The sequence below is a fragment of the Siniperca chuatsi genome, linkage group LG4 (assembly GCF_020085105.1).
Source record: "Siniperca chuatsi isolate FFG_IHB_CAS linkage group LG4, ASM2008510v1, whole genome shotgun sequence".
Classification (NCBI taxonomy): domain Eukaryota; kingdom Metazoa; phylum Chordata; class Actinopteri; order Centrarchiformes; family Sinipercidae; genus Siniperca; species Siniperca chuatsi.
In genome coordinates this window covers 18,100,333-18,116,238 of record NC_058045.1, presented here as the reverse complement: position 1 = coordinate 18,116,238, position 15,906 = coordinate 18,100,333, and the positions used below count along the sequence as shown (strand labels likewise).

General features: G+C 41.4%; 1 protein-coding gene across 1 annotated transcript in view; it reads left to right on the top strand.

The window, feature by feature from the left end:
* Positions 1-15,906, top strand: part of abtb2b (ankyrin repeat and BTB (POZ) domain containing 2b) — a 50,811-nt gene that overhangs the window by 21,549 nt on the left and 13,356 nt on the right. The window contains exons 2-3 of the mRNA XM_044193154.1: positions 8,159-8,308; positions 11,614-11,824. Of these exons, the coding sequence (XP_044049089.1) occupies positions 8,159-8,308; positions 11,614-11,824 (361 nt within the window). The remainder of the gene's footprint in view (positions 1-8,158; positions 8,309-11,613; positions 11,825-15,906) is intronic.

Sequence of the window (15,906 nt, the reverse complement as noted above, 5' to 3'; positions counted from 1 at the left end):
AGCTCAACAGTTACATTGCTGCACTGTTAGAGCCACTTGAAGTCCAACTAAAATTAAATAGCATTTTTTTGTCTGCTAGAGTATACATATCTGCTCTGTAAATCACTTGTCCTGTGTTCTCCTCTGAGAAAAAAATCAGTTTGTTTACTTTGTCCCTTGTTCCCTACAGTGTAACACAGACAAAAAACTGTTAGCAATACATTTAAAAACACATTATTTTGACTACAAAAAGGGATGACTAAATGTGATTTCACTTGGACTTTAATGTGGCCCATTTGCATGTGTTTGAGCACCTCAGATTTACTCAAGACCATTTTAAGTCATACTTTATCCATCTTGCTGGATTTTCCATAAGAGCAGACCAGTAGCCCATGGTTGTACTAACAACTTTAGTTTCTGAACACAGACAACACACTCCTTTAGAAGATTCAACATACCCCATGTGAAGAGTCAGATCTAATCGTTGTGGCTTTGCACACTGGGATTTCTTGCAGACTTCTAACAGTGGACAGATCCAAAAATCTTACCTTTAGCCTGTGGGCAGGAACTAAATTTCACACTTTAAATCTTTGTTTTAAACTTTCAAATCTTAGTTTTAACCTTCTTTGTGGAAAACATCTTTACAAGCCAAAAGCTTACTGCTGGATAACGGCAACAGTCTGAGAACAGCAGGCAGATCAGGCACATGATCTGATTTGATTTTGATTTGCTTAGAACTTCTATTCCTGTGTGCACTGATGTGATAGTGAGCAGCTGTAACAAAAGAGTTTCCCCTCGGGGATCAATAAAGTATTTCTGACTCTGATTCTGATTCTGATGAAATCTTTTTTTAACACTACATGTGATTCCTTCACATTCACCAAATATAGGAACTTTCATCTCTTTCCATCTTAGCTTGTGTCTTACAGTGATTAATGGTGTGTGGGTGTTCTCACTCAGTGACTTAGGGAAGCCCCCTTTTACACAGCTGATTAGGTTACTTCCTCTTTTAGCCCCAGCTGAGCACCACCTCTGACCGATGACCCCTTGCAGCTGGGGGTCACCAGAGGTGTCAGGGGACATTGACCAGACCCTACTTCACTTGTCTATCATGGTCTGTGATTTATCAGGTTCTGACAGGCGTGTGTGTATGTAGTTGTGTGTGAGTGAGATCTGTCATTTTGATGCCTTTTAAATCAGAAACATCTTGAAACGCTCACACGAATATTCCAGTGAAAGATCAATGTACTGTAAGCAGCTTCAGCTTATGAATGCTTCTCTGTCTGCCCCCAAATCCCCATAGGTAGTTTGTATTTTGAAAGACACGCTTATATGCTAACTGGTCAAATGAATGATTATTTTTAGCCCAAATACTAATAGACCACTTTAAGTTTCTAAATGCCCCTCTGTCCCACTTGAATTCTGTTTAGATAAGGAACGTGATGAGGGTTCGCCAGAGCAAGCAAACACATGGATATTTTTAACCCTGTATGCTGAAACTCTGTAGTTAGCATAGCTGAACAAAACTTATCCCTCTGATTCTACAGAGAGACATACACATACCATAAAGTTCATTCATCAATCTCACTGTTATTCTCTCAGAAATCATACTCAGTACCTCCAACAAAAGACCTGTGTGTGGCACACAATCTGTAAAAACAACGAGAAGAATGAGGTGTGTGTGTGGGTGAGGTTGGATGTGTGGAAAAACAGGTGTTTTGGAGCCTTTAAGTGTGGAAAACAAGAGGCCAGGCCTGTGAGTGAAGCATCACATCTGGCCTATGGATTCCACTGGCATGCAATGAAGCATGAGCATGTGTGTGTCTTTTGTTGTATGAAAGACACACTCTCTGAAAGACAGAGAAGATCAGGATACTGTGGGGGTGATACACACCCAATAACAGCTCTGTCAAACACTGTACAATTGTGTAACTGTCCACCCTCCAGCCTACACACAGGGACTAGCGTATAGCTTCCTGGCCCAGAATCAGAGCACCTTTCTGGGCAGGGGAAGTGTCTTTGAAGCCCCCTTTCCCTGACTCTATGATCCATCCACCCTGTAATGAATGAAGAGGCTGTTAAAAAAAGGCAAGGCAGGTGTTCACTTGTGTGTGTTTGTGTGTGTGTGTGTGTTTGTGTGCATGCACACACACTCTTCTGAGTCTTTACTTTTTTCTATCCGCTCAACCGAGAGCATACAGCAGGAGCAAAGCTGATCATGTCCCTCTGTCTATCACACACTCTATCAACAGTAGACAAAACAAATTGGCACACACAGAGCAATTATGGTCTAAGAATGTACTTTTATCAGGGCTGAGCTGGTGGAAACAGAAATGAAACTAAAAACTGTGAAAGAATATGGCAACACACAAATACATTTTAACAGAAAACTTTATTGTTACATGCTAGTAGTTATATAACCTAACTTGTTGCAAAATGTTTTTTTTGTGTATCAGTCACACAATTGTTCAGTTTTCTCTATCCTTGTCAAGTATGACTGTCATTTCCTAATGATAATGTCAAACATGAAGTTACTAAAGTGACCTTTGAGTGAAATGTTTTTGAAGAGAAATAAGCAGTAAAATGTTAATGATTAAAATGTTTATATTTACTCATGAAAGCTTGGCATAGTGAACAGTGTGTTCTAAATTTCAATCCAAAGTCTACTCAAAGTGTGAGGTTTTGCCATAGTCTGAGAATTTAGAGCTGTTTTTTCTAGCCTGTTATTGAAGGTGAAACCTAAATATCTTCCAGATATTCACTGAAGAAGTAGACATGAGAAGCAGTAATGCCCTCCAAATATTTTCCACCCTAATGCTGCTACCAAGTGTGTGTGTGCAAAAAACACAAACTTAGAGTCAAGTAGAACAAATTGTGACATTGGGAGATAACATGAGATATCACAACAGCAACAAAGAATGAGAGTCGAGGCATGTGGGAAAGGCAGTGATGTGTTCAGTTCCATCAGCTCTAACTCCTTCTGGCACATTTTACCAGCAGGTCGCAGTTCAAAATTGTTATGATTTCCTGACAATAGATTGAAATTTGAATGTTGAAATTTGATTTGACAGCAATATTATTAATGTGATATGGGTCATAAAAGCACTTAACTGAGAGTGACAGCCCTGCTGGGCAAAAACCTTTCAGCATAACAAAAAGTAGTTGTTGGATTTTTCTGACCTTGTTAAGGTAGTATGTCCAACATCATTGTGAGTGATAGCTTGGCTGAGCTAGGAGGCGCTGTAATGGTTTTGAGAGATAGTTTGGATGGACTGGGGGCTGCCACAGGCTTTGTGGTAAGTTTCATCTGGGATTTGTAGCTGGGATTCCTACATGACATTTGCAGGGTCAACCTCAGAAGTGGAACCATAATGCCCGCAAAAGAATGAATCCCTTGTACCACTTGTCTTCCCCTGCCTCACCCTTTTCGCAGTCTCAGATATTCCTGCCCACCCCCACCCCCCACCCCCACCCCCACCCCCAGTCCCTCCTCAGTTGTATCCCTCCTCTGCATGACTCATTCATCTTCCACCAAAGCTCTATAACCCTCAGAGTCTCTCTTCCTCTCAGCTTCTACTCTCACCCCCTCCTCTTTGTCTTATCCTCAACCTCCCCCAGTGCCAGAGAAAAATGATGCATATAGTGCTGGAGCTGCTGGTGCTCGTGATATTAGTGGTGGTGGGGATAGGCCCTGGTTAGCTTGCAGACCTACATCAGGCCCAAATGACGCAGGCTGGGGTTCAGTGGTGAGGCAAGCAACGGGGTGGGACTGTGGGAACTGCTGAGAGTGTGGTGGTGTGCGAATATTTGCCACAGCTTTGAAAGAATATGACAATATCAATTGAAACTACATTAACATTTCCAAAGATTTTGCTTCTGTTCAAGACATGTCTATTTTAAGCATGCTAAATATAGGCTAAACAATACTCTGTAAAAGTAATAACAAGAAACTTAAGTATGCATCAAATCAGCGCCTGTTTGACATGTTTGGTTTTGTAAAGAAGCAAAAATGTAATGTTTTTCGTGCTGAATGCATTCTGAACTGACTTCATTCACTGGTTTAATTAGCCCTCTGGGTATTATTAGGTTTTTATTTTTTTCATTTAATATATTTAATGCAAAAAGAGTTTGAAGACTGGAAAAACGTCAATGTGACGTGAATCACACTACAGGGAGTCAGAGTAACTGTTAATTTGCAGACCATTGCTCACTCCCATAGACACACAGTCTTGCGCAAACTTGCCGGTACATTCATCTTTTCACACTCCCTCACCCACACTAATGAGACAGAATCTCTCAGAATGGCTCTTATACCTCAGGAGGCATGAGTCTCTCTGACATTAGTTGGAATGAAGCCATTTCTGAATGAGGTATTCACATTACATGTCACATTCAGTAATACCTCCTACTCATGGAGGCCACTGTAGTTATGGTGGCCATAAAACATGGTGGTGTATACACAATGAGGCAGTTCAGGGGGAGTATGCATAACATGAGAAAGGTATCTCTCTCTCTCTCTCTCTCTCTCTCTCTCTCTCTCTCTCTCTAACTCTCTCTCTCTGCGCAGCCATCACTATGAAAAACTTTACTCTATTTTTCTGTGAAAAGATAGTCCAAGGCCTTTAGAGAAAAAGAGATTAACACAGTGCTTCACCCAACTTTATGTGTGCTCAGTGTCATTTTAAAGTTGCAAAAGCAAAGCCTGCATCATAGAATACCTGAAGTGACACATCAAAGAAGTGCAAACATACTTTATATGCACAGACGTGAGTGTATGTGTATGTTTGTGCTTGTGTGAGTGAACAGGGATGTGTTGAAGCTTGTGTATAGTTTGGTTGTCTGACGTGCATGTTCTTTGTAGCAGTGGTACTCTGCTAGAGGCAGCTGTTTCCATTGTGTTTAACCGAGGAGTCAGCACATATTATACAAGTCAGATGGTGAAGAGAAGGTACGAGAGAGGGAGATGAAGTTACACTTTTTGTATGAGAATAGATTCCCTTTGGCAGCTTAATTCTGCCAGAGTGAATATATCTTTAATTCTATCAATATGTTTTCATTTATGAAGCACTACTCTAGACTGATGTGACTTCCTCCTTCTCTAGTTGGCTTTGGTTTTAGGAAGTCAACATATTATGTGCCCTTTGCCTCTCAATTGAGAAATCCATGCTGTAATATCACCCTCTCACTGTCTTTATAGAGCTGTTGATATATAGCCATATAGACTGGATGATGTTTATATCCAGCACATGTGATTTAATACTGTACCTGTCTTGTATATTACCTTTCCTTTATTGTGAAATACTATGTGCTTGTGTCCAAACACAGTTGACACTATGTTGCAAATTAGGCTGTGATGGCTACGGTGTTTGTGCAGCAATGTGATCTTTTAGATAGAGCCTTTACTCTGGGACATAATAAAATGAACTGCTAACAGACAACTCCAGTTAGTATCCACTGCTTGTTTGCAAACAGTTCTGCTATCACAGGTGCTGTTATCACAGCTGCTGCTTATATAACATCTCATAAGCTCCACCTCCACTTTGCTTATGGTAGATGAGTGATAATTGTCACTCTCAAATATCACCTCTGCTGAGCTTTGTGTATATTTACAGGGAGTGACAATATCAAAAACTAGACACCAAATATAAATGGTGTCCATACTTTGTATTCAAATACTAATACATTGTTTCCATGTGATGCGGTGGACTGAAATGTAAAGGCAAGTATAATTAATGTGGATGTTTTTAATGTGAATTTAAAGGTAGTCGATGTCTGGGCAAGTCTTATATCTTCTGGAAATTTGTTCCAGTGTTGGGCACGGTACATGTTTCCTGTAAGCACATGTAGCCATACCTCACACGATTTACAATGCAGAAAGATGTTTGTAGGCAAGATAAGCATATTCTGTGAAAAAGGCTTATTGGTTAGCTATTAGTTTTAAAATAGTCTGTGCTTTGCCCTCCTAGATTCAATCTGTTCAGTTTTTTTTCAAAGTTCAATCTCCTCTTGTGTCACGGGGTGCTGAGAAGAAGAGACTTCAGAGTAAGATGATGGGAATTTATTTTTACACACATCAAAATTTTCTTTTCAACATCCCTCTCAGATTCCAATCAGAGGACAATGCTTGCCGGAAGCACATGGGAATGTCATTTTAGGGATGGTAGCCCATCTTTTCCCTGTTGGGAGGTTAGGGAGAGTTTGAGATGAGGAGGATTTTTTCCTCAGGCTTTGTAAATAAATCACAAACTTCATCTTTCCATTTCTCTTTTCTATCCCCAGCCATCTCCCACTCATTTCCTCTGGCTTGGCAGATTAATTCTGAAGCCAAAATAAAGGTTAACTTTTGGGCAGCTAAATGTGTTCACCCAGATCAACTAGCTGCACAGTAGCTAACAGCACACAACCACATATTGCTCCAGACAAAGCTAATGAAGGTGTTAGAGCTAACAGCCAGCAGAGAGATACTAAGGGGCAGAAAACAGCCGTCTGTGTTCTCACCTTCACTTGTTACAACTTTTATCCATTTTAGCTGGAAAACAACAATCACAAGGGGGTTACAGCAGTTAAAGAATTGGATGACATCTTTGAGTTATGTAAGAATGATGTTATCTCCCCACAAGTAATTAGTCTGACAACTGGTCATGTAGAATAAAAGCACAAACCTGGTGTCTAACCGTTACATATCATAATTTGTCTGTTATCTGATGTTATGAAGGGAGATAAGTGATACTCCTTTGACAGATGTGTATTTTATTTTATTTCAATTTGTATTTAAAAAACAGTGTTTTCCATATGTTCTCCTCAACATTACATATCCAGTTTGTCAGAGATGGCTGGGTTGGGCTGACTGGGTCTCCTGGGTCTATTCGAAGAGGAAATACCACATGTGTCCCAGATTGACCCTAGTTACACCACATGCCATGATTTTAGATGGAGTACCTTGCAAAAAAATCAATTAGTGATTTCATCCTGCAAATCAACCATGAACTTGTATTATTTTAGTGTATCAAATATTTCAACGCATTAGTCTAAAGTATTTACATCCAGTGCATCAACACAGGACCAAGCCTTAAAGCTCATCCTTACTACCTTTTACTGTATGGTAAATGGACTGTACTTGTATAGCACCTTTCTAGTCTTCTGACCACTCAAAGCGCTTCACACACTACATATCACATTCACACACAGATGGCAAATGCTAACCAGTCCAAAGAAACTAACCAATCATTCACGCACACACACCGATGGCACAGCCCTCGGGAGCAATCTGGGGTTTAGTGTCTTGCCCAAGGACACTACACCATGTGGGCTGGGGGAAGCTGGGATCGAACCGCCGCCGACCTGCTCCACCACTAAGCCACCCAGCAGTCAATTAATTTGTATGTTAGTGAAGGATGCTGTTTTCTATTAAAACCAAGAAGATGTAACAAATTGCAAATCCTCTTTCTTTCATAAGCAGATTTGTTTGTTTGTTTCTTCATCTGTCGGTGTGTTAGTGTAAAAAAGGTCAGGGGTTGTTAGAGTCCTGGGCTGCTGGTGGTCTTTGACCCCTTCAGCTCTCTGTTGATTGATGACATCCTAAATATGAACCCCATACCAAACCTTTATCTTACTGAGTGTTCCCATATACTGTAGTGATTTCAGCTTTAACAATCATGTATCTACTGTAACCATCCTTATTTTACTAATTTCTTCAGACTTCTGCAAAATATCAGCAGATATGACGAGTATGCATCAAGCATGTGCAGTATGTGTTGTATATGTTGTATAATGTCCATGATTTAAAGAAATAAATATCTGCAGTAACACTGAAGTCTTAGTCTGTCTTTTATTCTTTATTCTGTCTCTATTCTGTGAGGCCTTGGCCTGCGTCCGATGCATGCAGTGAGCATTTGTTTTGTTTGTATTAGCCTGATGTCATTGTTCGCTCTGTTTATTTTCCTGAATGTGTTGAGAGCATGGCTCACATTCCCTTGTGTGTTTATTTGCCCCCAGTGGTGTGGGTTACATGTTACAAGTATTAGAAATACACTAAGTAAATACCACCAGCATTTGTTTTGGGACTTCTGTAGAAGCAGTGTGGATGGATGGTTGTAGAAATTACAGAGGCTAGTTTGCACTGCTCACAAACTTATCATATTAATCATGAATGCCATTCTCTCTGTTTTTGTCTCTGTAGGTGTTTTGTCTCTCCCAGCCCATTTCAGTCCCTACACAGAGAACCAGCAGACATCTGCGGACAGCAGAGAGGATGCCTATGCCCAGCTGGAGCTGAGGACGCTGGAACAGTCCCTGCTGGCAACCTGTGTGGGCAGCATCTCTGAACTCAGTGAGTATACGTAGTTCAGAATAGAGTGTGTGGTCCTGGATCTACTTAATATTAGCAGATTTTTTCACATTACGTGTTTAATCTATTAAATTCCTCTGAGCTCTTTTAACAGTCATAAAGGAACCACAGTGAAGCTACAAAACATTCTTGTTATTACAGACAGTAAACATTCCCAGAAATGATAAACTAATTGTTATATTTTTTAAAATACGTGACCATATTCTGAACACTCTCTAAACACACTTTGTTTTTCCCCACACTGTTCACTGGCTCTGGAAGACAGGAAACCTTTCTTCTGGCAAAAAGGCTGTTATTTCATACAGCCAAGTGCCAAGCAGCGATAATAGAATTACTTCTTTTTTTATCACTTTCTGTATTAAGATAAGCCCCGTCTTGTGCCTTATTCTGAAAGTTGTCTAATGTGCACTTCTAAAAATAAGCAATGGAATAGTTTATCTACACATGGAGCTCTGGAGAGTAAAGTGATAATGCCTCTGATTGTATATTGTCTGTGCCTGGTCTGTTTTGCTAAGCAGTATGCATCAGGTCAACACAAACTATCCAGAGCTCTGAATCTTTTTTCCCCCCAGTCAAGTTAGTCAACATGGGAAAAGACTTGGACTCTCACACTTTAGCTATATAGGTGTATGTCCACTCCTTGTAGCCTAGGGACATTTTTCTCTCCAACCATTGGAGTTTGAATGATTGGACGGATTTCTTGAAATATTGCCAGTTCTAGATGTCCATGTTTCATACACATGATAGACTGAGGTTGGTAAACAGAGAGGCATACATACACACACACACATACACACAGGTTTGTTTAAACTGGAGGATGTGATGGAGAGCTGGAATTGGGTCATGAAAAAGTGAGAAAAAGACAGGAGTGGAAGGGGAGTGGAGGGAAAGAGGTTGGAAAGGCTAGGAGATTAAGTTTAAGGATGGCGTACAGAGGGGCTAAAGCAGAGTTGAGATGTGTGGGGGGTGGGGTGTCTGGGGAAATGATGGAAAGGTAGAGAGTTGAAGAGTGAGGTTGTCAGGGCAGAGAGAGAGGAGGAGGGATGGAGATTAGTGTTGGTGAGAGCTGGGATAGGTTTCCTTCTCCAAATGAGCTAACACTCTGCCATTTGTTCCTCCAGCACAAGGCCACGTTCATACAACACCACCGTTAGTGAGGCATTAAGAAAGTGTACACACACTCTCAAACACAGACACACTCTTTCTCTCACTTGCTCAGTGGTCTCTTTGTGCCACATCTCTCTGGTGGTGTGAAGCTGGGCTGTTCTGGGCAGGGCTGGCATCCTTCAGACTCATTCACGCCTACAAACACACACACACAAACACACACACATGCACAGGCATGTGTTCACCGATACGCATACACACAACAAAAACACAGAGGGTTTGGCACTCAGATCTGAGCCCAAGAGACCATGCAGACACAGGAGCATCTGTACTAAGCTGCTCAGTCCTGCTGGATCTCTAGACTGGACTTGGCCAGACACACGAACACACACCATACATAAACATGATGGGTAATGTATGGCAGGATACTGGACAGTTCAGCTAAATGTCCAAAATTATTGGAAATATAGTGTAAGCAATAGACTGGCTCTGAAAGTTGTCTTAACACACATTTGAATGTTTCATTTCAGCTCTGTGGTGGTCTTCACCAGCTATGGGAAACTACAAGTATGTGACCATCCAGTTAGCTAAGGGAAATATTAAAGATCAGGACTGGACTAACCCAAATTAAATGAGCTTTGTGCTAAAGCCTGTAAAGCCAATTCCAGTCCGAGTCCAGATAAAAACTTGTGTAAACATATTTGTATTGAATTGACTGACAGTATAGTCAACATCTTCTAATTATCTTATTCTTTGAAACATTTCATTATCTTGCCACTTTGACCTAAGAGGCACATAATCACATCAATATGTATTCAAAAAGTAGTCATGTCACTGTTTATTGACTTCCAGGCTTCCACAAGGGCTCCAATATAAGCTGTAATCTAAGAATGAAGTATTTCATATCCCTCTGACCCCTGGAGCTTAGTTTTACCTCAGGGCACAATATGGGCTGGAAAGCCAGGGAGAAGCTTTCCATCTTGGACAAGAATTCCTAGGAGACCTCCTGGAGGGACTGCTGGTGGTGGTTAACACAAAGGAGGCCCTTCAGCTTGAAGTGCGGTCCGTTTTGGGAGGGCCACTTCAATCTAACCCCCCTCGAAGTACCCCAAACCCCTTAATATAGACACACACACACTGCTGAACTACCCAGCCTTGGATCCTGTGCAGCCCTCCTACTCATAGTAATCTGGTTAGAAATTAACCCGGGGTAATTATGCTAAATGAGCGTTACACGATCCCAAGTTCAACTTGGCCTCTCTTCCACACACTGCCTCTCTCTGCCCATCCTCCACGTCCCCTCCCTGTGACAACTGATATTTTGTCTCTCCACTATGTTCCTGCTATGACACCCATGGTCACACACTACGATGTTATCTACAAGCTCCACTCCTTGCAGACCTATGCTCTCTTTTTTGTGTTATGTACATCATTCCATGTCTGTTTAGGTTAATAAAGTTTCATATTTTTTACTCTACATACAGTAATTTCAATTGACCTTTATCCAACTGCACATAGGTGTGCACCTAGCTCACAGTGTGGGTGGATGAATCCTCTGATAAGCTGCATATTTCTTATTCTTATTCATATGTCTTTATCTCAGCACTGCAGTGTTTTCACACAAGTGGTAGTTGAGACAAATTTAGACATTTTTTACAAGATTTAAGCACAGATCTTAACCTTGCTTTTATCATGTGACTGATACCCACATTTACACCTTTACAAGCTGAGTGCAGTAATTGAAATACGTCAATAGAGAAACAGCTGAACGGTTCATTAGAGCCTGCGATCAACTGTCTGTTAGCCCATTAACTCCTTCAGTGATTAAAGATGAATGGCTATTTAGACTGGCCGTCTGCCTGTGCTCACTGATAATGACACTGCTAATGGCAAATACCACTACAGACATGGCGGGAGAGTAATGAGTAAAGGGGGGTTGAATTTAAGTGGTTTTAGAAAAGGGGAAATCCAAATGGATTTGGAGCCCACAGGGTTTATTCTGAGCAGTGAGAACTCTTGTTATAGTTGTAGTTTTTTAATGTGCCACTTACCACTCCAGCGATCTTTGATACTGTATTAAAGAACTAAGCAAATAAAATGAACAAGCTTCATGCATTTATTAGAACAACAGATCTACTTAAACTATCTAAGTGATCTTTTTCATATTTCCTTTGTTCCAGGTGACTTGGTGTCCCGTGCAATGCATCACATGCAGCGTCTGAGCTCAGTGCGCCCAGGTCTGAGCCCAGCCCGCCATGCCCGTCCCCAGCAGCCTGTGTCCTGGTCGCCAGACGCCCTCCACACCCTTTACTACTTCCTGCGCTGCCCACAAATGGAGTCCATGGAGAATCCCAACTTAGATCCCCCACGCATGGCACTTAGCAAGGAGAGGTGGGAGTCATGCATGACCGGACAAGAGTATTTTAGATGCTTTCCAAAGTGTATCACAGGCAGTGAAATAACAGATCTAATCGTAGACAGTGATGTTTTTTCCATTGTGGCTTTGGATCCACCCTCAGAAAATGAGTTTTGTAGTATTCTCACGTCTCCTTTCATAAATTCTATGCTTTGTTTTGTTTTCCTGATTACATATGTAATTTGAAAGAATTTAAGTTGGTTCATGAAGTTCACAGAAATGTGATTAAGGCCAACACACTAGCCATTGCAAATACACTCTGAAATACACAAACATCCACCCTCAGACATGAACAAATATGTTCTAATCAAGTAATCAACAGCTTTTTCACAGACCACCTTTATTTCTCAGCCATTCCTAATCTAATTCTTCTGGTCATTGAAGTGTTAATTTTCTGTAGGTAAATTACATGTAAGCTCCAGGTGTTAATGTTAGTCTGATAGAGGGGTGATTTGCACCTTTAGAGTGTAAATTAGGCTGAAGAGTGGTGGTTTAAGGGATTTTAAGAGGTGCTAATGGTCTGTTATTTTGTTTGGGTCTCCTCAGATCTTCCTTGGGTTGCCTTTGTAGAACCATTATGGTAATTCTTGTCCTTTTTCAGTCCTGAGACACATGGTTGAAAATATTTGCAGCTTTAATACAAAATACACATCACATTTATATTGTATTCTAGTGTTTTGGTTTTAGCAGTATACCTGATAATTTTGAACATTTTTCTTGGCCAATTCTTGTCTTTAAATAAGTCTTAGGGAATTGCTTTTCATGTTGTTGGGTTTCCACAGAAAGCAAGGATAACCCTGAACTGAGTTATGTCTCTTTTCCTCCAAAATGAACTGATAAATCTTGTTGAAACATAGGGTTGCATAACAATATGTGCTCACAGCTCTTTACAGTTCAGTAATGGTGATATTCAGCAGTTCAAATAAATGTGAGAGATGATGTCCTGCCAGTTAAAGTCAGATTATAAAGTACAAGTGTGTGTGTGTGTGTGTGAGAAAAGTACTTGCAGTCTGCCCACACTTCTGTGTTCTGGTCTCACAGAAAAATAACACTCAGACACGTATGTGTGTGTGTGTCCCAGAGTAACTATATGTTAAAAATGTCAGTGGAAAGTGCTCTTGTATGTGTAAAGGTTAATTACACTTTTTGATGTATGGAGGCTTGTCTAAAGGTAGCACTCAGGCATACAAATGGGATGCAACTCCCACTAAAGTGTGTGTTCAGTTTGCTGTGGTAAGTGGGTTGAATGTTTGTGTGCTTGTTTTTCTCAATTAATGTTTTAATGTCTAGAAATTCATGTGTTTGTGTTTGTTAGGTTAGGTTATGGTGAGGGCATGACATCTGTGAGATGATCATAGATACGTGTTCACAAGTTTTTGGGATGAAATCAGCCAAATCTGTGTCTTCTCTTACCTAAACACACATACATCCACACACACACACATGCATGAATGCACACAGAGCCACCTGGCTCCTGTACATTTAATAATGAACTGACACAGTGTGAGTGAGCGAAGGTGGGCTCCTCATTAGCATCAAAGAGAACAGAACAGCAAATATCACCCCTCTCTTCCCTATTCTGGCTGTTTCTTCCAAGTCCTCAGATGTTTTTAATGTTGGGTGTATATCAGCCTGGTTTATGTATGCAGGATGAAATGATTTAGCATCCTGTTGTACTGTGTACTTTGGAACGTCTGCAACATTCTGTTTTTCTTTCTAGACATCTACTGGTGCCTCTATATGTGTGTAGTGTCTGCAAATGTTAGCATGCATGACAGACTCAGGTGGTAGAGTAGGGCAGTGCAAACCTGGTAGTGATTACAATGTGAGCGCCTGGTAATGATACAGACTTCTCTCCTTCAATAGGCCTCTCAATCTCTCTGGCTCACCCTCTATTGAAAGCTTTATAAAAATCTTTGGTGGAAACCCAAAACCACCAAATCTGTGTGGGCCACATCATCAAACATTATAGGGAGCCTGGTGAGAGCCTTATTGCAAAATCCTGGAGACTACGAGAGACGCCCTTTTGTTATGATCCTTTAAACCTGGTGCTTAGTTGTAGTTGTTACTCATGATGTTGTATTGGAGTATTAGACTGCATTAAGTATGGTAGGGCAAACACCAGTTTCTGTGTGACTACTTATTTTTGCATTCACACTTCACTCAAAAAAACAACTTTTATTAGTGCTGAAAGTCATTAACCAATCTATTTAATGGCAGAATTAATAGTCCTTCCACCAAAAACGAGCACCTCCAAACGCTCTGCTGAACAGACCACCCCAACCCTTCTGCTTCCTTCAGCGGATGGAAGGGAGCACTAATGGATAGATGTGTTACTGTGATAAGAAGTAGCCAGTGGAGCTTACTTCTAACCACAGATACATCAGATATGGTTACATGCCCCCTTATGGAGCCTTTATGAGAGTAATCTGACTCTAGATCAGTGGTTAACCTTGACCCTTTGCAGCACATAATGGGGTCTGCTTTAAGATCTGATTGAAGTTTCTTACAACGTGAACACAATTACAATGGCTTCAGGATGCAGGACACACATGACATATGGGCCCAGTGTAGCATATGTGATGTTGCCTCCTGGGGAGACAATCCTTTTCATGTTGTACAGGTTGGAGTTCAAACACACCTGACCATGATTTGATCTGACTCAAACTCATTTTATGACCAGCCAGGTGGTGGTGAGAAAGGTGCCATGAATCAGAGCTAACATTTATATGTGCATGTGTGTGAATATGTGTGGGAGAGCTTGTGTATGTATGTCTGTGTGTGTCTACATCCCGCTGTTCTCTGTGTGTAGCCTTAGCATGTCGGGTCAGTAGGCTAGCCAGAAGCGCTATATAGTTTCAGTGTTAACAGGCGGCTCAGCTTTGATGTTGCACTGACTCTCCAACGAAGCTGAAGTTTGTGTTTCAAGCTGAGGGGCATAACCCAGACACAGGGGTCAGATGGGAGGTGTGTGGGGGGAGCAGTTCAGATAGGGGTAGAAGGGTTTGAGGAAAGAAGAATTGTCGGATAGGGGCCAGAGCTGTGTGGGTGATGGTACAGACATGCTCCATCTGTCTGCAGTCGTGGGCCACTGGCAAAGGTGTGTACACCTTTGAGGCGACTGTGGCTTAGTGGTAGAGCGGGTCGTCCACCACTCGGAAGGTCAGCAGCCTTCCTGGCTTCCCCCAGCCCACATGTTTAGTGGAGTGTCCTTGGGCAAGACACTGAACCCCAAATTGCTTCTGAGGGCTGTGCCTTCGGTGTGTGAATGAGTAGTTACTTTGATGAGCAGTTCTTCCATCTGTGTGTGAATGGGGTGAATGTAGTAGCAGCTCTTTGAGTAGTCAGAAAGACTAGAAAGGCCCTATATAAGTACAGTCCATTTACACACATATGTCCTCAGTTGATTTGTGTTGATGTACATTTTTGTGTATATCCTTTAAACACACACACACATACTCATGTATTTTATTGGAAAGCCCCTATTTCTGGCCATGAAAGGAAAGCAGTACCTTGGTTATTATACAGAGACTAGAGTTTTTATGTTTTTTTTTTTTTTACTTACTAAAACACAGGCTGTGAAATGTTGATTGATAAAGTGAAGGACAGAGAAAATCTCTGATGGATCAATAAGTGTTAAGTGGTAAAAGCTTGTTACGGTTGTTTGGAGCTGCTTTAGTTCTGGATTAGTGCCAGTGTCATGTGCAATCATGCGGTGAAGTAGTAGGGTGGATTCCTTGTGGCATTCAGGAAGGCTGACGCAGACACATGCACATATGCACATATGCACATGTGAACGCACAGACTCACACACAGCCCCATTTGTGTTGAGTGTGCCACCCAACCCCCTTCTTCATTATGACATACCCCACCTGCCTCCCAGCCGTTTCCCAAACACTCAAACCCTTCTTATATGCACCTATCAAACCCATTTAACATTCCTCTCCTACTCCTCCTCCATCCGATGAGCCCTTTGTCTGCTTGTTAACTGTCACGCCTGGGTGACAGCCGGGTCCCTCCTCCTGACTGATCACTAATTGATAAAGTATTGAAGCAA